This window comes from Pezoporus wallicus, unplaced genomic scaffold (assembly GCF_028554395.1).
Source record: "Pezoporus wallicus isolate ANWC-B61680 ecotype Strahan unplaced genomic scaffold, APGP_CSIRO_Pwel_v1 contig_6732, whole genome shotgun sequence".
Lineage (NCBI taxonomy): Eukaryota > Metazoa > Chordata > Aves > Psittaciformes > Psittacidae > Pezoporus > Pezoporus wallicus.
In genome coordinates this window covers 2,147,186-2,170,982 of record NW_026638638.1, presented here as the reverse complement: position 1 = coordinate 2,170,982, position 23,797 = coordinate 2,147,186, and the positions used below count along the sequence as shown (strand labels likewise).

General features: G+C 43.4%; 1 protein-coding gene across 2 annotated transcripts in view; it reads left to right on the top strand.

Moving 5' to 3' along the window:
* Positions 1 to 4,422: 4,422 nt before the first annotated feature.
* The window catches only part of ITPRID2 (ITPR interacting domain containing 2), a 39,987-nt gene continuing 20,612 nt past the window's right edge, over positions 4,423 to 23,797 (top strand). Inside the window, exons 1-10 of one of the 2 annotated variants that reach the window (XM_057411768.1) lie at positions 4,423 to 4,558; positions 4,884 to 5,159; positions 5,312 to 5,360; positions 10,572 to 10,621; positions 11,486 to 11,542; positions 13,961 to 13,997; positions 15,189 to 15,287; positions 15,753 to 15,961; positions 16,870 to 17,564; positions 21,091 to 21,163. In XM_057411768.1, the coding sequence (XP_057267751.1) occupies positions 4,943 to 5,159; positions 5,312 to 5,360; positions 10,572 to 10,621; positions 11,486 to 11,542; positions 13,961 to 13,997; positions 15,189 to 15,287; positions 15,753 to 15,961; positions 16,870 to 17,564; positions 21,091 to 21,163 (1,486 nt within the window). In that variant the 5' untranslated portion in view covers positions 4,423 to 4,558; positions 4,884 to 4,942. Of the gene's footprint in view, positions 4,559 to 4,592; positions 4,716 to 4,883; positions 5,160 to 5,311; positions 5,361 to 10,571; positions 10,622 to 11,485; positions 11,543 to 13,960; positions 13,998 to 15,188; positions 15,288 to 15,752; positions 15,962 to 16,869; positions 17,565 to 21,090; positions 21,164 to 23,797 lie in introns of those variants that run through there. The other variant, XM_057411769.1, reaches the window with a different exon arrangement.

Genomic DNA, 23,797 nt, shown 5'->3' with positions numbered 1-23,797 from the left:
CAATTGGTTCCTGCAAGCTGCGACAATATGAAACAAGTAAGTTTCCATTTTTAAGTATGTTAAGAAAATCCTCAAAGGTCTAAAATGGCAGATATTTTTGGCATGCTTTGTGTCAGCATTGTGAGAGAAGCAAGGCTCTCAAAAGGCCTAAAACAATAGATAATGGCCTATGAAAAAAAAAAACAACAAAAAAAGGGAAAAAAAAAAATAAAGTGAGGCATTTCCACTGGCAGGGAGCAGAAGCCTACAGATGCTCTGAAGGAGAAGGAGGTGCTCATGGTCTCCTGCCAGCACTAGAATGGAAGGACCAGGGAGGTGAGATACCCTTGGAGAAATTGGGAAGTTGCCGAAGAAACCTGAAGAAAGCCAGCAGTACCTTCCCAACCACCATCTCCTTGGAGGAGCTCTGCAAAGACTGACTTCCAGCCTTTTCCTTTCATCTGCAGATGCAGGATATGTAATGGAAAAGTCAAGAGACCAAACAGCCCATCCCTGCGATGAGCCATCTGAACTACAAGGCAGTGACAGGCCCTTTCTTTTGACATGTAATAGATACTACCCATTTCTGGCCAGGTTGTCTTTTTCATTTATAGTGTAGCAGAGGCCTCAGTAGACTTTTTTTTTTTTTTAATAGCCTTGGCTCAGAAAGAAATTTAATTTAATAAAGTGCATTTACTAAAATGGAGCTGTGGAAACTTTAAAGATGTACATGACACTGGGTTGTGTGTTTCTTCATGCATTCTCCTGCTATTAAACACAGACCCTGCCAAAGCAAATAACTGCACAGTATTTATCATACTTTTGTTACTATGTAGGAATTTTTGTTACAGTGCTTGCTAAGGTGAACTATTTGTTAGCTCCTCCTCTCTTCTGTCTGGAAAAAGCCAATAACATGGAAATGCAATTGTGGTCATGAAACATCACTGACTTGGAGCTGCAAGTCCCATGATCAGCCCTATATTAGTCAGCAGTGTCGAGTTTCTCCTCTTGTCAAGAACCAGTTCTCACTGCCATGTAAAAGTCCAACAGAAGGTTTTTGTCATATTGCACCACTTCTCTAAATGCTTCAGCCTTTAAAATTAGTCCTATTTCTTCTGTCAAAGGAAGGCACTAGGCGCACAGACAGTTTTGTTTGGGTTTTTGTTTTATGTTTGTCATTTTGGGGTGTAAAGCTATTCCCAATTGCCCTAATAGCTTTTGTTTGTGTTATCCACTTACACGGTCATAGTATTACCTCTGTGGCTAGATCTTCGCAGTGGGGCTTTGGGGGCTGGTTGATAACACGTTGTCCTTAGTCCTCTGCTGAGCTGGGAAACAGATGGAACAGCTTCCAGATCTGGTCAGTCCAGACCTCACCAGCACCTCCTGATCCTGCTTGCTCACATCCTCCTCTGGCACTGGGTATCTGCAGTTCCTCTGGAAGCAGCAGAGGAAGAAGTGCAGGCTCTGACCATGCTTATCAAGGGTTCAGCTGCACCAATATTTCTTTGGTTTCCACAGCCTTATCCCTACCTCTCCATAATATATGCAGGGATATAGATAAATAGTGTAATCCTTCCTGAACATGAAGGATCTTTTAACGTGCAGATATAACAGGGAAATGTTCTGCTCAAAAGCATGGGGAAGCCTAGCCCTACTATAGCAGGGGAGTGCTATTTACGATGCATCTGGAGTTGGGAACAAGTCCCCATGGAAATCAGCAGAAGCACCTCATTGATATCTTCATAATGTAGAAACATAACCATTGATACCTTTCAATATGTAGAAATGCATTTTTTTAGAGAATCCTGTACCTGAAAGAGTACACACAAAAATCGGATTAAGACCTCTTCAAAGGTTTTTGCTCTTTAAAAGTCAGCAACTTAGTGCACTCTTTGGGCTAAATTCTACTTTGTGTGTGCATTTATATACACACTCATATATTCAGGGCCAATATCCTTATTACAAATGTGAGAGTTCTTTTATTATCATTATTAAAATCTGTGTGCGATTTTACTGCAATGCCGGGTAGTACTGCTGATGGTGCCATGGTTATAAATCTTCTTTTAGGACTTTATAATGTAGTGTAAACCACAGTTTCTCCCTTATCTAATTACTGCTTATGCATTTTTATTTGAATAGTTTCAAAAATAATTCGGGAAAAAAGAAGTTGGGATGATTTAAATGACAAGATTACTTGACAGGATTTATTTCCCAATCATGTATTTCTTTGAAGTGCAACTAATATATTACATTCTGAAGCAAGAGAAGTTTTTATTACAGAACAAACCCATGTTTTGATGACAAGTATTGAAAGAAACAACAAGCAAGGTATTTTTCTTAGAAAAAAAGTTCTACTTAATGTAGGATTGAAGGATGCAATCCTTATTCATATAGAGTGAAAAGGGAACTTGCTGGAATGGTAGGGAAAAGCAAGTGAGAGCCCAGTGCTGCACTGGCAGGACTTCATTGCAAAAAGCTACAGGCTGCTGTTTACATTTCAAGCATTCTCTGAATAAGTGTTGTCACAACAGACAAGCAATTATAGACAATAATGTCAGTAATTTGTGGATTAAGAACTCCTTAAAGATGTATTGGCACAGCAGACAGTAGCTGCTTTTAGCTTGCAACTGTTCACCCTTTGCTGTGCCAGGGAAACTGTTACTTCCCAGAAGCTATTGTGTTCCTTCCCAGGCAGCAAAACAATGGTGGGATTTAAACTTCTCCCAGTCCTCCCTCCCTTTCTCCCGCCCCAGGCCTCCCTACCATCTTTCTGCCAGACAGCTTAACCTCAGCGAGTCATTTCTAATAGGTACATCTATTCCTGCATATGCATAAACCAGAACTACTGGCCATTATGTCAAAGTAATGCTGTGTTAGGCTCTCGCCAACAAGCCCCCAAAAGTCAGATTTCAATGTTCCAGAACAGTAGGTACACCTCTGAGGAGCTTCAGCTGGAGGCTGAACCCCAAGCCCACCATGGTGGAGGGCACAGAACACTTGCTGACACTCTAACTCACCCCTCAGGACACCCATGGCTTAGCACATGCTCCCTATTAGTTTATGAAAACATGTTGAGTGTGAAACATGCCCTGCTGAGAAATTGTTGATCCTTTTGAGGATCAACAAGAAAGATTCAAATGCAGTTTGGTCCTTTAAAAAAAAGTACAGGCATTTAGAAATACAATCCCCAGACATGTATGGTAATGAGCACTTTCAAGGACAAATTAAATACAAATAACCTTTCTTTGTGCTGCTGTTCTTCTGTTTTAATTTCAATAGAATGAATTCAGAAAATCAGTGTATGCTTAGGAAAATAGCTTGCGTGATGACGAGAAATTAATTTTAGGAAGACTAGATATATAAAGTAGTGGACGCATTGGAGGGGCTAGGGAAAATGCCACAGAAATTCCAATGAAAGCCTGGAAAATGGGTATTTACCATTAACCTGGTTCTTCCATAGGCAGATCTGCCTTTAAACAAAAGGTGAATAGGCAAAACAATATCTTATTTGCCTGCCTGTTGACAGCAGTTCTAAACTTCCAGGTGACTCTGGTCCTCTTTACTGTTTGTGCTTAGTAGTTCAGCACCTTTTCCTGAAGGTGCTGTAAAAGACCTTTGAAAAAGGTTATTTTTCCAGGTGCCACGGCTGAGGTGAGCTTGCAGGGCTCGTTCAGAAGTGTCAGGGGGTGACAGCCTGACCCAGGAGGAAGTGGCAGGGTCCTACTCCCCAAGCGGCAGCCCGGCCCCTTAAGCCGCAGGGGCTGACCCACTGTCCCGTAGCGTGCAGCCAGAGCAGGCAGTCTGTGCAGCCCTGGGACAGGGCTCTCGCTGCACAGACCTCGCCCCGTGTTTAAGTGAGCAAACAGGAGACAGTGGTTGAGAAACAGCTTTCTGTCCCCAGCGGTGAGTGGCCTTTCGTGCGACCCGTCCTTCCCAGACATGGGAACTCGTCTTTTCCTGGGTTTTCAGTTGATTCTGGTTGCTTGAGTACATCCTGAAGCAGATGATAATGGCTTCGAGGGGGCTAAGATTTTAAGAGGCCTTGTTTGGTACTGCCGGCATCCCTGCAGATGTCTGTCTGTGCCCGAGCAGAGGCTTATCTGATTTCAAACCCCTGAAAACGAGACAGAAAGTTGCATGTGCCTAGCCAAGCTATTTGTCTCCCGATGCCTTTCCTGTCTCGGTGCTCCAGTTCCCCCATGAAAAAAAGAAGTCACAAATACCGTTCTGCCTGCTCTCGTGTGTTTTTGTCTGGACACATCCTGTGCGTGCCGGGCCAAGGAGCAACGCTGAGCCCAGCGTAGCGCGGGCTGCCCTCACCGGGTACCACAGCCCTGCTGCCCCAGCAATCAGCCGGCTCCAAACCCCGGTCCCTGCATCTCTGCCCTTGGATGCTCCTCCGCCGTCGCGGCCCGGTGTTGCCGGCCCCGTCAGGAGACGAGCTGCCGCCGGCCCTGCTCCCGTCACGTGGCCGCCGAGTTTTCTCCCGCAGCGGTATGAGGAAGTCGGAGCCGCCGCCGCCGCCCGCAGCCGGGGCGGACGCAGCCTCCGCCGCCGCCTCCCCGCGGTGCGATATGTGAGTAACCGCGGGCAGGGCACCGGGCCGGGCAGGGCGCCGGGCCGGGCAGGGCCGACTCCAGCCGTACCGCCCCTGCCCTCCCGCTGTGTTCCGGGCGGCGGCGGCGCCGCGGCTGGCACCTGCGGGGTCGGAGGCGGTGGTCCGGGGGCAGGCGGTGAGCGGGTCTGAGGGGTGGGCCGGGGTGTGAGAGCGGGGCGGGGCAGCGGCTCTCCCGCGGGGCTACGCGGACGGCGGCCCCGCGCCCCCCGGCGGCACGGCCCCGTTGGCGGTCCCCGGACGGACGGCGCGGCACAGCTCGGCTCCCTTTGTGTTCCGCCGGCAGGCTGGCTCTCTCCGGCAGTCCCCTCCCGGCGTGAAGCCCCCGCCGGCACCGCCGTCCTGATGGAGGAGCCCCCGGCGGCGGAGGAGTGGCAAGGGGCGACCCAGAAGAGGAAGGCCTGGGCCAAGAGCCGCGACTCCTGGCAGGCGTCGGAAGCGGAGGATTTCTCGGCAGCGGCGGCGGCGCTGGCCCGCGGCGAGGAGGAGGAAGAAGAGGAGGAAGAGGAAGAAGAGGAGGAGGATCTCGCCCGCGGAGAGCTGCCGCTGACCGCAGAAGCAGGTCAGTGCCAGGGGGTGGCGGGGCCGGGACGGCAGCAGCCCGTGAGCCACGGGGACCCCCGCGGGCCGGCAGCCAGGGGTGCTGCGGTGGGCCGTCCCTGGCGGAGGGGCTGTTACTGACTGTCGACTTTTCTCTCCTACTCTGCCCTTAAGGCCACAGTGTTCCCAACGAGAAGATCGCGATATGGCTGAAGGACTGCAGGTGGGTCACTGCGGGTGCGGGGCCGGAGCCCACGGTCCTCTAGCGGGGTGACGGGCCGGGCAGCTCCCACGTCGTGGAGGAGAGAAGGTCCCGGCGGGGTCCTCTCGTGTGGGTCATCGGGGACACCTCGGCGCTCTGGAGCCAAATTGGCCATCGGCGCTCTCCCAAGCCTCCCTGGAGTATATAGAAGTACCCTTCGGTATTGGGTGGGTTATGCCTTTAGCTGGGGTTGCAAGGAGAGCAGTAGCATACCTATGAATGGCTAGGGAAGAGCTGACTTTTGGCAACTTTTCTCTCCTTGTTGCCTCATTAACGAGTCTGAAGACTTTCAGTCACGAAGGGAGGAATTCAGTTGAGGGGAAGGAAGGCTGCACTGGTTTGGAAGCTGCTTTATCTCTCACCGAGGGGCTCCAGTTTAAAGCCACCCATTGGCTTGCCTGATTTTTGCTACAGATTTGAAGAAATGGTGTTTTCACAGCAATGGCCTCTATGCTTAGGGGTCTTCAGGAGTGACGGCATGATTTAGACTAACGTGATTTATCCAAGACTATTCCAATGTCCTTAACTTGAGACATGGTGTATATATATTGCACATTTCTATTACTATTACAAAATACTTCCTTGGCGTTTGTGATGGGCTGGCAGCATTACTTTTTCTTCATCCTCAGTCACATAACAGCATAAATGCTACATGCAGTAGCAGCTGATTTTGTCTTGTCTTTTTCTGCATTCAATCCTAGCAGCCCTTTGAGCCAGATTTGATGGGGAGAAGTTGACAATTAGTTTTCCAGTAACAATGACATTTAAAGACATCTCCAACTTGATGTTTCTGGTTTCCTTCTTTTGAGAGCAGCTATGTTAAGAAGAAAATATACACCTGAGAATAGGCGTGCCTTTGTGATCTTTTGATCCCGAAAGTAACTGACTGAGCTTACTCCTGTAACTGCAGTGTGGGTTTCTGTATAGCTTAAAGGGTCCTTGGTATAGTTTTCTTCAGATCTTTCCAGGCTCTGCCTTCCAGGGGGTGTTGGAGGAGTAGTGGGGGACGAGGCTCCTGAAGGAGAAAATCTTCCTAATGCTGCACTGCCACTTCTCTCCGTATCTGCAGGATTTCTCTCTAGAACCTTCCCTGGCCCTGTGATCTTTACCATTTCCATACAGAATTTAGGGAATAGCACAAAACTGCAAACCGACAGCTTGAACTTCTAATAGGTGGTCACAAATCTTGAGTAACAGCAAAAAGCTTGAAGGCTTATTCCAGTGCTCTGATAGCTCTGTTCTTAAAACTGGCAACAAATGCTTCTGTGGAATGTGTTTGCATCTCTGGCAGTTGATTCCCAAAATATTGAAATCTTATTTTACACTCTATTGTCATATTTTACACGTAAGGCAATAAAGCATAAGTTTACTCTTTTTCTAATACAGAGATGCAAATTTAGTTAATGCATGTTTGTGAAACCCACTGTGACTCTTCCATAGAAGTCTTTTAAAGTGCAGCTGTCAACTGTCGTAAATCTTTACAGAAGAATCTTGTGTTCTCCTCAGAAAGATAAAATTTGCCACTTTTTTTTTTTCCTTTCCTAAATCTCTTAAACCAAGCTACTCAGACTGGAGTTAGGCTCTGGCTCGGTAATGTGTACAATATCTGCATATATGCATATATGGTTCATATCTGGGAGGTGTAATCCCAGCTGCCTGAAGTGATGCACACTCCCTTGTGTTTTAAAACTGCAGGATGTATCTAAGATGCATGTGAACAATAGCTGTATGTGCAGTAAAATGATTATTCAACTTGCACTGTTACAAAGTGAATGTATGTATAGAAACGCTGCGCTGATTGTCTCTTGGTAACAATGCGTAGTTAAAAAACAGATGACAGAATAGCCATACAGGTACTATAGTGTGGTGTTTAAAAAAGAATACTTAAACCCAACAGTTCTTGTGAAATTAATGATTGCTGTCCTCCCTGAAAACTGTTACTTGTTTAATAACACTGGTGGAGCTTTGATTGCTACAAGGTGTGGGCAACATACACACGCTGAGCTTCTGTCTCGGAGCCTTATTCTTGCAAGTTAGCTCTGTTGCAAGTATAACCATTACTGCAAGTGAACATTCAGTTACTAAAATAAAGTATTTTCTGTTACCTATTTTCTAAAAGCAGTCCTTCCCATTTTGTCAGAGTTTCTATGAGCTTTTGTGAAATATACATCATAAGAAAATTGGCGCTTCTGAAATCTCATTTTCTGGTTTCAGTTGGCAGCAGCACAAAAAAACTTAGTATCAACCCACTGCATAAATAGATCTGCTTATAAGATTTATTCCATTGTTTGTTTCCAAAAGCATCCACAGTATTATAATATGGATAAAAATAATTACTAGCTGTCCCTTGATATTCATGTTAGTGATTTGGGCTCTTACTACTTGGCATCTCTGTTTCACATCTGCTTTGGAGGAGAGAGGAGGGTTCCTAATATCCCATGATAATTAACTTGGTGGACATACGTGTTTTGGTTTTTGTGTTTGTTTTGTTGAGGGTTTTTTTAACCCAACCAACAGCAAAACAGAACAAAAAAACATATATATATCATACTGTGGTAGAATTATAGAGGCTTAAGGAGTGTCAGATCTTACTCAAACTGTCTAGTTAATTCGTGTTTTAGGAATCACATGCTTTGAGAAAGGCATTCTTTGCCCTCTCCCTGGTACTTTGAAAAGGCATTTTGAAATAATAAGAAAGTTGACAAAGCTTTTCCATTTCAACTCTTGTAAAGCTAAGACAGGAAACACAAGTGTTTGTATTATACTGATAGAAAAGAAGAAATTTTTGTCAGCTCTATGGTGACATGTGTTATTTTGGTTGAGTGTATTTAAACACTGCCAGTAATACAGGAGATACAGGAGGTATTTAGGAGCCATCTCCTGTAGATATGCAGGAAGTGAGTTCTTGAAATGCCTCAGAAAGAAGATTTTTTCCTTCAAGTTTAAAATAAACATGGCTCCTGCCCAATTAAGGCTTTAAAAGCTGATGTTTAAACTTTCGCAGCACAGCGCAAAACCCTTATCCTGTTCCTGAAGACCACCCTACCTCAACTAGTAGCTGAGCAAACAAACCTCTGTGATGTGAGAGAAAGCCTTGAAGCTGCATAACGTCTTTTTACCTGCTTAGTACCAGCATCCCATGGCAATGTGGGCTTTGAGAGTTCATTCAGTTCTTTTGTGGACTGACATTGAGAGAATTTATTGTCATATATGTTAGACTACAATAATAAATGAGTGACTGCAAATGGAAAACTGTAGCATCTCTTGATCCAGATGCATGTCCGCTTACTTGCTCTTTGATCTGGTTGCCCTCAGGTTGCTATTGGCCTCCCTGACCACAGTGCAGAGGCTGTCGGGACATGCTTGGGACCTGCTGTGATGTGTCTTGGGCAGGGAGACCTCATCCTGAGGACCCAGCAAGTGAAAGGATCCCCCCAGCCCTAACCTTCCCAAGTGCACAGGGCTGCTCTCTTTTTCTCTGGTGAAAAACAAACTGGCGCAGAAAGGCAGAGCTGTCTGTTCTGTTGTCCAAAAGGATTTCTGTATGGGTACTTGTCCCTTGTTTAAACTTATGTCATGTCTAGTTCTTAAATGCAAGTTTTTCAAAGGCAGGGGTATAAGGCAGATGTGCCTGTGTGCAGCAGTGCAAGCAGGGCAGCAGAAGGGTGGTTGACAGGGCTGCTTTTCTGGTGGCTGCTAACATGCTGTAGAGGTGGCAGACTTAATTCCTAAAAGAAAACACCAGCTTCAGTGGTTGCCTTTACTATTTTCTGCCAGCTGGTGTGTGCAGCACTGACCTTGGCTGTTAAAGTCACCACCAGCGAGACCTTGCATCAAAAAGGTAGAGACGTGAAAGCAGCCACTAGGGAAGGAGGAGTATGGGGGCGCACCCATCAAAGCAAAGGAGTAAACAGGCATAGTTATTACCTCAGAACATAAGGCTTGTTGTAGCGTGACAGGTTTAGACAATCTGCCCTAAGTTTTTTCAAACCCCAGCAGGGCAGACAGGCAGAAACCTGGGAGATCTGAGCCTCTGCAGAGTCTGTCCTGTCACCTGAAACACATATATGCACATGGATGCTCTGGCTGTTTGCCTGGGTGTCTCACCATGGTGGGGCTTTGCTTCACAAAAAGACACATCGAAGTGAGCTTGCTCCCTATCAGCAGGCCATACGTGGGAAGAGTGAACTCTTTTCAGAGGGGAAAGAAAAATAAGGTTGTGAAGTGTAAGGTCTGTTAGAAAGCAGATGCAACCTTTCCTTGCTTAATTTGGCCATGGCACCAAACCAAATACTGTATCAGAGCACTGTTTACTTTCAGGTCTTTGGGCAGGTTTATGTTTTTTGTCTAATTAAAAACCCAAATGAAACATATAGAATATAGGCACATAAATAATCTACTTTCCCCTTCTTTGAGTATTGTATTTCTGAACTTGTTTTGGGCTTTGAGGGTTAATGCTTTAGTACTTAACAGTGACAGGCCTTTGGTTAAACATGTCTCAGAGACAAGATATGGAAACATCCAGCTAGTGTCAACAAGTGTAGCGTGAGCCCAGAGAGGGATTGGACCTGCCATTTGTGCAGTTTCTGTTGCTCCTCTTGGGCACTGTGAGGTTCAGCAAGCTCTCTGCCCTTCACGGAGCAGCAATGGGAGGGATAATCCAAGTAAGAGGCAATGTTAAGAGCCTATAAAATATCAGAATCAGCAAGTGACAGCTAACATAGCTGTCAAGATTTTTATCTTGTTCCTGATCACCAAATATAGCTTTTCACCCCTCTCTCCAAGAACTTTTGAATGACAAAAATGACAACAGTTTTTGTCATATAAATGAGATTGAGTTAGCCCATTCAGAAACCCATGCTCATTTTTTTTTCTGGGTGTTTTGCTGAAAAGCCCATGATTTCCTTCTGCAGAGGGCTGTGACCCTGAAGCTTTGCCACTGCCCAGTGTTTGAGTGTTGCAGTTATTAACCTGTTCTGTTGTTTTTCCCTACAAGGCGTATTTGTTCAGAGGGTTGGTGATTGTTTAGGAAGTTATTGCCAGTCAGATGTTTGTGCTTTCTGGGGGTGGAGGGAGGGACAACTGCTGCTATCACAAGCTTGTTACACACTGTAAGGAAGGACATGAAGCAGCAAGTTTTTAAAGTAGCATTAATCTCTTCTGTGGTTTCAGAACGCCTCTGGGAGCCTCCCTGGATGAGCAAAGCAATCCTCTGTTGAAGGGTAAGGAAAAGCCTTTATCTTCTCTCCAAATTTTTCAATTACCTATTGAAATCTCTTGCTGGAAATGGTGCTTTTGTGGATGTTCACCTGAGACCCTGTATCTTTAGCAGCAGCACAAACCTAGTCGGCGTTGCTGAGTTATTCTCACTGTGAAGCGGTTGTGCCTGAGAAACTGGAGAAGGGGGAAGAGATCCTGATAAGTCTTTCTGGAGAGTTTATGAAGCCCTAAAAAAACCACAAAGTGTGCAGAAAGGGGAGGATGTAATTTCCTCTCCCAGCTGGCCAGCATTAGGCCGTCTCTGCCTCTCATAACTCTGGTTGCCACACCTGAAAATTTTACTGCCTGAGCAGGACTGAATGCTGAAGCACAAAGTACAGCAAGAATGTGCAGGTAGTGAGTGACAGGGTGCAGAGGAATTACTTGCTGTGCCCGGAGTCTTCGCTTCAGCTCTTAATCTGGTACAAGGAGAGAGAGGAGAATGCCTAAATTTGACTCAGACTCTGGATCCCCATGGTAAGATGTCTGGAGGATAGATAGCGTAGCAGCAGAAGGCGCAGATGTGTTGGGTGGTACGCCCAGGTTCCCACTTGCAGTTAATTTGCTTGCAGGTTGACTCGGGGATATTCCTGAGCACAAAACAGTGTTGTAGTTGTTCTCTATCAAAATAATTTTTCTATGTTCTCAAATGTAACTTTGCACTTCTTAGTGCATTTTTACCATATGAATAATGCAGGGATTGTAAATACAGTCTGGTTATATCCTGCTGCATCAACCAATGTGTCTTGCTAATGTCTTTAGTTAAGCTGTTGAAAAGAAAACACTGCAGAAGTCTCATTGTTGAACTGCTAACTGTACGTTTTCAGGCATGCTGGTGAGAAGTGGAGGAAGTTTTGAAGATGACTTATCCCTGGGAGCCGAAGGTGGGTGTGGCAGGATTATGACTATTTTTCTAGCAAAAAAAAACCCAAACCCCTTTATGTTCAAGTCATCTGATTTTTATTTTGAAAGACAGCATTTCCCTTCTAGCCAAAGGCAGTTGAAAACCTGGCTGGAAAACCAGCCTAGGACATAGAAAAATGCAGGAAGGTTTGCTTTTGAGTTTGTTAGACTGTTGTTGGTGTTGAACATTCTGGCCTAACCCAAATGTCAGAGGCATCCCTGAAATTCACTTCTGCCTTCTCATCTTAATGACCACAGCAGCAGCACAGCCTGGAGCACTCCCTGAGGCTGTGAGAAAGTTGTTTCTCCTACTTGCTTTTCTTGTCCATGGGTTACTTTTGGTAGCTGTGCGTGCCCCACTTCCACTGAATCGCTTGGAGGAGAAAGAAGGACTGAAATTCTGTCAGCCACAAGGCAAACCTGTTAAGGGCTATGTGCTTTTAAAAATGAAAAGCACCAAGGCTGAGTAAGTATTTTGGATCAGCCACGATAGGCACTTTGCTGTTGCTAGCTGCTTGCCTTCTCTTTCTCTTCCCTTTTTTAAGGGGAAGGAGATGTAGCTGTTCATGGTGGACTTCATCGTAGAATATGACTTTCAGCCTCTCTTTATCAGGGGTTAGAGGTGTCCACAAACAGGCTTACAAACAGAACTACTGTTGCTCCTGGTCTAACAGCAGCATTTTGAAGTAAAATAGAAACAGTCTCACAAACTGGGTCCTGGGGTTATCTGCACGGGGTACAAGACAATATTTGCTTTCAGTGTAAAAACAAACAAAAAGGCAAAACCACTCCCCCCCCCCCCCCCCCTTAGCTTTTAATGTTTTTTTGAGCTATAGCTCAAAGTGTCAGAACTTCTGTAGTAGAAAGCCCTTTCTTCCACAGTAGTCTTGTCAATGGTGTCAAACTAGTGGAACAGGGTCTGGGGGAAGGAAATTATCGTTATTTTTTAAAGATTCAAGACTTCTAAGGAAAATAGTTGATCTGATAATGAGCTTGGTCTGACAATGATGGAGAAGAAGTAAATGAGTCCCTTACTGCAATATATTAACTGGGATTAAATTTTCTTTCTGATGGTCTTTTCTATTTGCTAGACTGCCTGCAATGCAAATATTTCATAGGAAAAGCTTCCTTGTAACAGTAATCCAAGCCCTGATCATACGACTAAGAATGCAAGAGTCAGTATATTTTAAAGTATCATGTCACTTTTTTATTTTAATTTTTTCCCCCTTTGTAATTCCCAAAGATTTCTGTTTTTTTTTTGTGAGCATTTAGCATGATTTAGGCAGAAGGTTGTTTCCCTCCTTTTCGCATAACAAAGGTCCCAATACTAGAATCGCTGGTTGATTTTTGTGGGTAAGAATGTGAGTGTTTCTGCTTTGGGCTTTCTGCTTTCTGGGCTTTGCTTCCCACCAGAGAACAAGGGATCAACAGAGCTGCTGGAGCAGTGCTGCGTGTGCTGTTGGACAGGCAGCCCCATTGAGGCTGGTATGAATGGCCTTCTCTTGTGCATCCATGACTGAATTCAGATACAAGCCAGAGCCCTGTGTGAATGGTATGGAGGGCATTGAGCAGGGTCTTGTAACCCCAGTCCCCTTCTAAGCTTTTAAAACCTATGGTTTAGCTGTTCAAACTAGTCACCAGTTAATCCATATATATAGTCTTACCTTCAAATTATAGGCAAGGATACTAAAAAAAGAGATGTGTCATCTGCATTTTGTATACATTTCAGTTTCTTCATGATGCCTCTAAAAATAAGAGAGGCTGTGAGATTTCCATATTTTGCTCCCTGCTGGCACTGTGAGTTGAGATGCAGGGTTTTCCTGGCAGAGCCCTCTCATCTCCGAGGGTGTCCACTGGTCCCACCAGCACTGCAGCCTCCACCTTGTTGCACCTAGGATTGCACTATTTGGGCAGCCAGGGCCTTGCCCCATGTAACGAGCAGTCTGTGCTGATGAAAAGACTAGTGACTTTAGTCTCAGTACTGGGCTGTGGGGCCAGCTGCCTTTCTTACATTCTTTACTTTGTCTGCATACCTGCTTCCCGTTCTCCCCTTCCTGCCCGGGAACAGCCCTGCACCTGGTAATCACATCTTCAATTGCAAAGCAATAAATGGTGTATGTAACCATCATTGCTTTACCACACATTAAATCTCAAGTTAATATGATTAATGACAATATATAAACATGTGTCCATCTGAGATTTTATTTTAAACAGAATAACCAAATCACCTTTATATTAGCTGTATACTAGAAACTCTTGACAATCATGTTTACATAGGAAGAGAAAAATTTGACCTATGCGGGAGTATTGGTAAACAAGTTCACTGCATGCTTCTTCGTACTGCTTGTGGGAAATGCAATTCTGAAGAGGTCTGTGTGTAACTTTCTTTTTCTCTACAGCTAATCATCTACGGAGTGATACACAAATGGAAACATGGTAAACATCTTTGTTTTGTTTGTTTCTTTGCTTCAGGGAAATATTTTTACTGGCCAGTGGGAGAGGGGGCAGTGGAAGTTGTGAAGGCTACCTCGTAGCTAAAGTTCTTCTGCTCTCATCTGTTTAGATGAGAGGGAAGGAGAAGATCCAGAAAACACAGAAACAGTCATTAGGAGATGCAGAAAAAAATCTTCCAGCAGACCTGATGTAGCTTTTGGGGTAGTAGGATTTCAGAAATTTCAGGGAATTTCAGAATTTTCAGAAATTTCAAGGGAAAATTAGTTTTATCTTTCAGAGCAGATGTCCTTTGAGTGTAGGGAAGAAAAGACTGAGAGAGGAGAGGCTCATGCTTTATAGGGACAGCTTGTGACTAAAATGTGCTGAAACTAAAGCCCCATTGAAACTTCAGCAAATACTGGCACAGCCTCTGTGGGCAGCATTGTGCTGAGCCGGGCTCCCTAAGTGCACTTTCTGGTGAATCCTCTGTATTATTTGGTTTCTTGGTGGCTGGTGTATGTGTGTTAGGATTTGTATAGTAAAATCCATCTTGGGAATGTTTGTCCCCCTGAGAGATTGGCAGTAAAGTACTTCTGAGACCAAGATACCACCTGATGCTGAGGTGTCTTCTTCAGGTGCAGGGAGGAAATAGTTTGGGATTGGGACAGAAACTAGCCGGCAGTCTGGGTTGGAGCTCATTTCACTCTGTTTTCTCCAACCTGGAGCCTCTTCAGCTTCCCCAGCGGCCACCTCTCGGGCAGCTTGCAGCTTTGCACTGCTGGTGGGTGGTGACTGGGGGAGAAAGGGAGCTGGAGCCATGGAGAGGTGGTCCTGCTGGATGAGGCAGCGGCACAAGGAAGGCATGGAAATGCAGGGCAGGGCAGCTGGGCTTCCTCTCTGGACGAGGGAGGGATCGGGGAGGGTGGGGCAGCAAGGGGAGATCAGAGATTTGTTTTCTCAGCTTGCATTTGCCTTCAAATTCTTACCGTCTACGTACGTCTTTACCGAGGCGTCCCAGGGTTCACTTTTGTTATTGTATTTCACTAAATGACATGGCTAATATAAACCAGATAACACTGAAGGGGAAAAGAGAAATTCAGCAGCACTGGAAGCTTAGCTCTCCTCTGAGAAGGCGAATCGAGTCCCCGAATGAAAGTGATTTATTGCAGGTGTCTTCTCCATTTGTATTGACAGCAATGGTGTGCTGGCGAAGGAGAAGAGGCTGCAGTTTCACCAGAAGGGGAGAAGTATGAATTCTACTGGGTCTGGAAAAAGCAGTGCGACTGTTTCAAGGTAAAAGAGTACTATGCTTTGAAGGCGTGTTTGACTGTCTGGACTTGGCTTGATTTATGTGCATTGTGGCTTTCCCTTCAGTAGCCGAGAAGGGAATTTTCATTTGGTTGCTTAAAAAATTGCTACTTGTTTTCAGTTGTGGTTTGCAGTAAATACTAACAAATGGGCCTAAATGTTAGAAATGTCTGTAATTTTAACTACATTTTAAAATCAGAGCACTTCAGAATGAGGGCTGACTTCATAAGTTACGGAATGGAGCTGAGATGTGTCTGGGCCAATGGGTCTAGTGATAGGAACCAAAACTTCAGATGCAGAGTTTTCAGTTATTTCCTAAAGTAGGCTGAGCTGTAGGAGTCAAAAGTTCAGTAGACTAAGCTGGCTACTGGGCCAGTTTGGTAGTTGGACAAAAGGGACTGGGCCTTAAAAGCAGAAAAGTAGATGGTAAACATCTTTTCATTTGTCTAGTGTTTCTGAATTACTGGAACTTTACGAGGAAGATCCTGAAGAGGTGCTTTATAACCTTGGGTTTGGAAGAGATGAACCAGATATTGCTTCAAAAATTCCAGCGAGATTTTTTAATTCATCATCATTTGCCAGAGGGATAGATATCAAAGTGTTTTTGAATGCCCAAATACAGCGCATGGAAGTGGAAAATCCAAATTTTGCTTTAACAAGTAAGTATGTTTCTGAAGCAAAGTTTATTTTGAAGTTTTTGAACTGTGTAAATAACCCCAAAAGAAGGTGTGTATCTAATATTCTGCCAAACCCCTTTTCAGCCATCAGCAAAATTCCATTCGGAATCTGTAGTAAAGCTGTTGCTTGGTCTTAAATATAGCAAAAGGTTACCATCATGTTGTACACCTTGGGGTAGGGGTTTATAGTGGGAGAGGGAAATGAAAGGCGTCCTGTAAGATATACTGCCTTCTGGTTTGTACCATTCCTGCCTCTTGCTCCTAAGCTTGTCTTCTGTTGTTGCTTTAGAGCACTGAAACAAACAGCAATAAAAAATGTTTCTTGTATTCTTCAGTATCTGGGTGGGATTTTTGAAAGCTGCTAGCAGCGACCTACTTCTGTCGTTGAAATCTGGGCCAATATTTCTGTTGACTTGAACAGGAGCTTTGTTAGGTCAGTAATGAATGTTGCTGAAATGAGGGCATAGCTGAAATGTCCTCTTGTAGCTTTAGATGGACAGAAATGTGAGTAACCCTTTTCTTCCTAGCACATTGCAGATTAACTTGCATTTGCATGCCTGTGTTTCCTTTTTATTTTGTGAAGGCTTTTCATGCTGTTCTTGTGCATTTAGTAAAGACTCTAGCAAAGGTTTTTCCATTTTTCATAGTGTGTGGTATCCATTTCACATCACAGTACTAGGCAGTTTACAGTCAGCCTTTGCAGCCCATGTCAGAAGTAGGAGGAGATTTGGGGGGGGTGGAGGAGGGTGGTCAGAAATTATGATGAAAATTCCATCTTCAGATATGAACAGCTGTCTCTGAGAATTCAAACCATTGTGTGGATCAATAGGTCTGGGATGTGATGAGCAAACGTCCTCATAAACTCTGCCTTACATTTCATTCTTGTGCAGGTCGTTTTCGTCAAATTGAAGTGCTTACTACTGTGGCCAATGCTTTTTCTTCTTTGTATTCTCAAGTTTCTGGGACTCCTTTGCAGAAAATTGGTAGTATGAATTCAGTGTCTTCCAGCAAAGAGGCATCCAGCCCTCCTCCTTTAAATCGCAGCAATACTGCCAGTCGGTTAATGAAGACCTTGTCAAAGCTCAATCTGTGCAGCACACAGCAAGCCGATGGTAGTGGCTGCTCAACTCCTTCACCTATTGAAAAAGGGAAAAGTCCAGCTGAACCAGGGAAAGAGGAAAATGATGTTAAAAATGAACCTAAATTACAAAAATACTCTAAAAAGAAAGATTCTCCCTCTTCTTTGGCTACTGTAAAGGAGGAGATAGCCACTAGTCAGACAAATGCTATAGACTCAAATAAACCTGCAAACCTTCCTGCTGTTGCTGCTGATACGCAAGTGGGTACTGTGCCTCCAGCAGATGTGGAAGGCAACAGGTTGGCAAGTGCCCAGGATGGACTGTATGAAGAATCTGGTCCTTTGGACTCGCCAGGCCTCAGCAGTAGTTCCAGTACATCCAACAGCAGCACCCTGACGCAAAGGCTGCCCACAGCATCGCTAGGCAGAGACCCCTGCACTCCCCTCGCAAACCCATCTATAATGAATCTAATGCTGCAGCAGAAAGACTCCTTTGAGATGGAAGAGGTAGGTGGAGATATATGACTTTGTTTTTGCATACGGTTTACATAGTTTGCTGGCTGCCAGCAGAGGAATGTTCCCTCCTGTGTAGCTGACAATGTTTTCTCCAGGAATACTTTAAATTCTCCCTGTGGTAGGACACTTGTCGCTTTCTCTCATTAGGCTGCTTTAATTGAGCCTTTTAATGAAATAACTTGGTGCTGCTGCTGTTACTATTGTTCCTGAGAGTCAGCAGGAAAGTTCTCATTCTTTTTTCATCAAGCTCAGGTAATTGCAATCGCTGGTGTAACTGATAGGCGCTTTTCCAATGGAAATAGATCTTGTATGTATTAGAGACTTTGGTTTCGAATTTTGCTTAAATTGCTAACTTGAAGTCATTATGGCCTGAAAGTCAATTTAGTTTATTAATTGATATCGATTAAAAATAAATTTGTGGATGGAGCAAAAGTGCTGTTCTAGGAAAGGGGGAGGGGCTATAGGGTGAGGTGATCATCTTGTGCGACTTTTGGTTTTGATGACAATCTACTGTATGTTGATTTCATTTGTTCTCTGGAAATTAGAACCCTTAAAGTCACTGCTTGACGTGACTTTCTTTAGTCACATCACTTTAGTGATGGCTTAGCTACACATTCTGTACTCTCTGCCTTTTAATATCTTCATAAATGCACGTCTCCATTTCTGACTGATAATTGCCCCAAGGGGATTTTATTTCCCATGTTTCTGTAATTGCTTTGTTTATTTATTAGGCTAGTAAATGCACAGCCTACATATTCAAGAATGCACTTTTTTTGTGTAGACTCTCACCTTGAATTGTAAGATCTGTCTTAAATTAGTAGATGCTTTTGTGGACACAGTTTGACAGTGGGCTCTTCTTACCAGTTCAGCAGTTAGCTTTTTTGTCTTTGTGAAATAAATACGTAAAATGAAAGATTGTGATTTCACTGGTGAAATGAGTGAAGAAAGCAAGTGAATGGAAAAACCCCAGAGTTTTACAGTGAGTGTGATGATTTAGCAGATACTGTGCCTAGTGTCATGTTGTTATTACAAGCTCTTTGAGATCAAATAACATTGTAGCTAAAGGCAGTCACTGACTAGAAAAACGTAATCCAGTTTATAGTTCTTCTCACTTTCTTGTGTGAGTATGTCCTTACCTACATCATGTTTGGCCATTTACTGAACCAGAACAAAGGACTGGTCCAATTGAGAGGGGAAAAAGAAGTATGTTGTATTTTGATTTATTTATTTTTCCTGGCTTAGTTTTCAGACAGATCATTTTCTTGATCTAGTTTGTTTGTAGCTGCACAGATGTTTTCATTAGCACAATGGGAGGGGTTTGAGAGGCAATGCGTTCTGCAACATATCCCAGAGGAGAAATTATTTTGTTTGGTACTCTTGGGAAAAGTTGAAACAGCTGTTTTTTATATATATATATATATATATATATATATGTATATATATATATATGTATATATATGTGCATGTATATATATCTTATAAAAGGAATGGCATTTTCCTTCAGAGTAAGTTGGACTGTAAAGGGTTATGACATAAAGAAGACTTGCTGAATTCTGCACAAGCTAAATGTGATGCATTGTGAAGTTTCAGTTGACACACTTTGCAATGATGCCAGGGCATAAACACAGCTGTTTTGGCAAGGTGACATGTGATGTGGGATGGGATTTTGGTGAATTTTTGTTTGCACAATATAATGCGTACATATCAGCTGCCTACAGATCCCTGGGAGGGAAGGATTTGGGTTTGTTGAAGAAACTTTAGAACAATACCTGGCAGCATTTTATTTTTGTGTGCCTCTAAGCAGGCTATAATGAACAATGAAATGTATTAGAGAAAGTGATAATAACTCCTCCCCCCACTTTCCCAGCTTGGCTTGGAATGCATTCATACACATAAGAAAGATGACAGATATATCAAGGAAGCTCTTTCCATGCCTACAAATGCCTCAGAGGTTTGCGTGCCCTTCGGAAGTCTGTAGTGGTGAAGATAGCTGGAGTGCTGGAGTGCGTCAGGGCAGGATTTCCCTCAGACACCCATTCCTGAGGTGGCCAATTACAGCCCCGAAGGTTGTATACTAGTATCAATATTGGCTGAGGGGTGGGGAGGGAGAAAGAAGTGCTTCTGTGTGCTCATGGAGCTGCGCCATGCTGCAGACACAGCCAGGGTGCTGTCTTCCAGCCAAGGACAGAACGTGGAGGGTATTTAGATGAGAAGAGACTTAGCAAATGTACCTGTTGAAAACTGAGAGGTTTGGGAGAATCAAGATACCTTTCCTGCAAGGGCAATCCTATAAAAGGCTTGTAATATTACTTGATGGTACAGCTTTCATCTCCTAGAGGAACAGAAGCCTTGTGATTTATTTTGCAAGAGTAATGCTGTTCACTTGCTAATAGTGAAAAGTTCAGGCCAAGTACTTCTCAAAACCCTTGTAAATGAGAATAATGCACCCTTGCGGTTACTATATACATGATATCAGTGCAAATATAACTACTTCTTTAGCCAAATACTAATTTGGGTTAAAACCATCAGTATCCTGGATTAAAATCCCTTTGGGACAATTATCAGTCAACATTTTTAAGTTGATCGAAAATGGAGATGAAAATTTCATTGTTTGGGAATTTTGAAATTAGGCAGGCGGCCTGTTATAGAGGTCAGGGTTGGAGGTAGTTGGATTGGGGGTTTTGTTCATGTAGACTTGCATGTGAACCATTAGGATTTTTTCTGGAGTGCACGAATGAGAAAACAAATTCAAGTTTTGAGCTAAGCAGAGGCCTCCCTGTTGAGATTTTAGGTGTATTCTTTTCATTGTTTGAATGGTTGTCTGAGAACTGCTGCCTTAGGCTCTTTCGCAAAGTTATTAAGTATTTTTAAGCTTCCCAGCTGAAATCTGCATGGCTCTGAATGCATTATCTTCCTTTTTTTTTTGTACTGGAGGACACAAGAAGTATTCCCTTGCATAGTGCATGGTGAAGTCTGGAATAGGTTCTGGCAGGATTGGAGTCCTTCAGGAGGATTGGTGGCTTGTGAAAAATAGTTGGTAGGACAGCAGATGACAATCCTTATGTGCTGACCTCTTGATATAGTTTTCTAAATGTATTTTGCTTGTTCTTTATGTTTAAAGGAAGGACCAAGAGTGCTGAATGGAAAAGACAGTAATGTAAAGGTGTTTCCGCACAGTTATTTTAGTCTTTATTAGAAGAGGAGCCAAGAATTGTCAGTGTTGTCACAGGATGTGATGAATATAACCAGAGGGGAGCCCTGTGCTGTGAGTGGGAGGTGCTGTCCTAAGGATCACTGTTTACAGGAGCATTGCTGAGTAGCCAGTGAAATAATACATTAGTTCAAGGTGACAGGATTTGTTTTCTCAATCAGTATTGGCTGTTGGACTAGAGAAAAAAATCCACAGAACTCACCCTCTCCTTCCCCAGCATGTGCAGTGTATGAGGCTTCGGTATTCTTAAGCACAGAAACATATCCCAGTTGGCTTGACGAAATATTCATCTCCTCTTCCTGATAGATCCAGAGTACAGAGGGGGATCTACCACATGTTCCAGCTTCTCACCAGCTGGCAGTGGCCAAGTCAAGGAAAGGTGAGTAGACTTCCCAGGAGATAGCAGTCTGCTGAGTGTCCTTCCCTCTCTGAAATGCTGATTCAGATATTTAAAACTTTTAAAGTTCCTCTTCTCTTTAGAAATAAAAAAGGTCTGGGTTTCTTTTTCAGCTAAATCATGGAACATTACTGCGAAGTGGCAACCAAATTACAGGCAAGACAACAGTCTTATAACCTCACTGGCTGTTTTCACTTTTGTTCAATTGATGATAGCTCAGAGGAACTGAAATGTTAATTCAGATTGTGTGGGATTTTTTTTTTTCCCTGGCAAATCCTGTAATTTAAGATACCCATTTAAACTAAAATTATATTGTTTTAAACCTAAATTGCATGATACATCCAGCTTTTTCCTATGCATTACTGCTCTGTCTGCAAACTGGATGCACAGAAGACTATTGTCCGCACCCGCACAGAGTTTGTCGTCTTTCATATGGGAAACTGTGCACTGGCTCTTGTGGCTCACTTAGTTTGTGCTTTCATATCAAATTCTTATTTATGTATATTATGGTTTGGGAGAGGGATGAAGCTGGTTCATTCTGTGATCGTTACTTTGCCCAACATTGGCAAGTGAAGTCTATTCTCTAGCTGTTACGTGTAATTAAAGAGCAGAGCTTGTTGCATTTTGTGAGATGCTTACTTGCAATGTTGTATCTTGGTGAAACATGACTAGCATCTCTAGATACTAAAGGGAGTCAGGAAAACCTGTCTTAAGAAACAGAGATCATTTTACCTGCCTTTTCACAAATGAACTGACAGTCTTGTGAACTGTCAGCTGAATTGCATTAACATGGTTGAGAATGCTCTGGACTCAGCACTGGAAGTTAATGCCTGGTTATTAGGGATAGCTTGTGCTACTAATTCAGTGGTGTTTTGCACAACAAAGCACTGCATTTGCTAGTCTTCCTCTGTTACAAACAAAGGTCGTGAAGAAGGACTGCCAGAAACTGCAATCTGTAACTGTTGCCAGCATTTCTCCCTTGGCTGTATTTTAAAGTTCATGATTACAGGCTTTATGTGATTACACATGAAGACATGCAGTCTTTACAGGTCAGTTCTCTTGTTTGCCTGGTCTTGGCAGTTTCAGAAAGAGCTTTTTCAGAGAAAGGCATTCTAAGGAACCAGGGGTTGCAGTCAAGGAGGAGAAAAATACATTTTTTCACCTTCTGAAATGCTAACTTTGTTTTCTGTTCCCAGTAGCTTTCTGACCCTCTTCTTCCTCCATGCAAGGAAAAAAAGAGTCAGGTGGTCCTGCGTGTATCTACTGAAAGGTACCAGCAGTCCTAGCAGTGGGTCCTCCGTGTGGCAGAAGTGGGATATGCTGGTTCATTTTTTCCAGCTAGTATATCCCACCCGTTTCTGAATACACTTGTCATAGATGAGCAGTGACCCTTTATTACCATGCAAGTATTGCCTAGAGTTTTCTATAACTTATTTAACAAGAATGCAAATACTTATGGTAAGCCTGCATGTTTCCTAAAAGTGTCTGAGACCAGTATTTTATTTCACCTTTAAGATGCAGAAAGTTTAGGACTTTGTTCTATACGGGTTTCAGTAAAAACTGAGAGAAAGAGCATTTGGTGGAGAACTTACCCAAAATGTTAAAAAATGGTAGTCAATTTTTTTTTGCAAATTGTCCAACCTAAGACAACCTAGAGGCCTGTTTTCTCAGAGTGGGTGCCAGCCAAGTTTGAAGGCATTCAGATTTAATGGTCTTTTACTGAAAATGCTGGCCATTGTGTCTAAATGTGAAATGCTACTCTCGCTAGCAATCTCTTGAGATGGGATCCGCATGAAATTCAGGCAGTGGTCTCTTGCAGTGTGATTTCAGTTGATGGGCCTCATAAAAATCCACCTTTTTCAGTGCTGTTGGCTCTACTATACATAAGAACCCATAAACAAAAAAGTTTTTCCAAGTGAATGCTTCCCCTGAAGGAATACATTTGTATTGTTTTGTTCGTTCTTTTTTTTTTCATGTAGGGGTACTTCTGTGTCATTAGCAGAGTTAGTGCTCTGCAGTACAGACTGTTTCAAACCTTGCAGTGCCATTTCACATCCACACAGAGGGCTGTGGATGCTTTCTCTGATGTTTACAACTGTTTGTAAGGCATTTTAAGCGGGCATATAGTTAGATGTAATGTATTTGAATAAAAAAAAAATACTCTCTTTCTACTGAAATAATCTGGAGACTTATAGAAGCTTGAACAACAGAGTCTACTGCTGCTTAGACTTCCCATTAAGGGACGTTTCTCATTTGAGATTAGCTTTGTTTAAAATTGGTAAGATCAGATTTTCAAAGTGGTTTGCAAGTGTTTGCTTTGCTGTAGTACTGTCTGTTAAGCACTTCATGGGGATACAAAGAATTCTGTATCATATTGGCTATCTTGATGTACTTTTTAGGTTATGTATTCCAAATGTTACTGAACTGGTTTATCCATTGTGCCTAAAACTGGCACCCTGTTCTTTGTTGTTGCAAACCTCAAATATGGATATATTTTTGTTCATGTGGGGTTTTTTAAGAATGCAGTAGGCAGGAATGAAAAGCTTCAGTTGCTTATTGTAAAGTTATCTGGAAGGAAGGTTTGTTAGGTGGAAAACAAAATTATTCCTGACATAT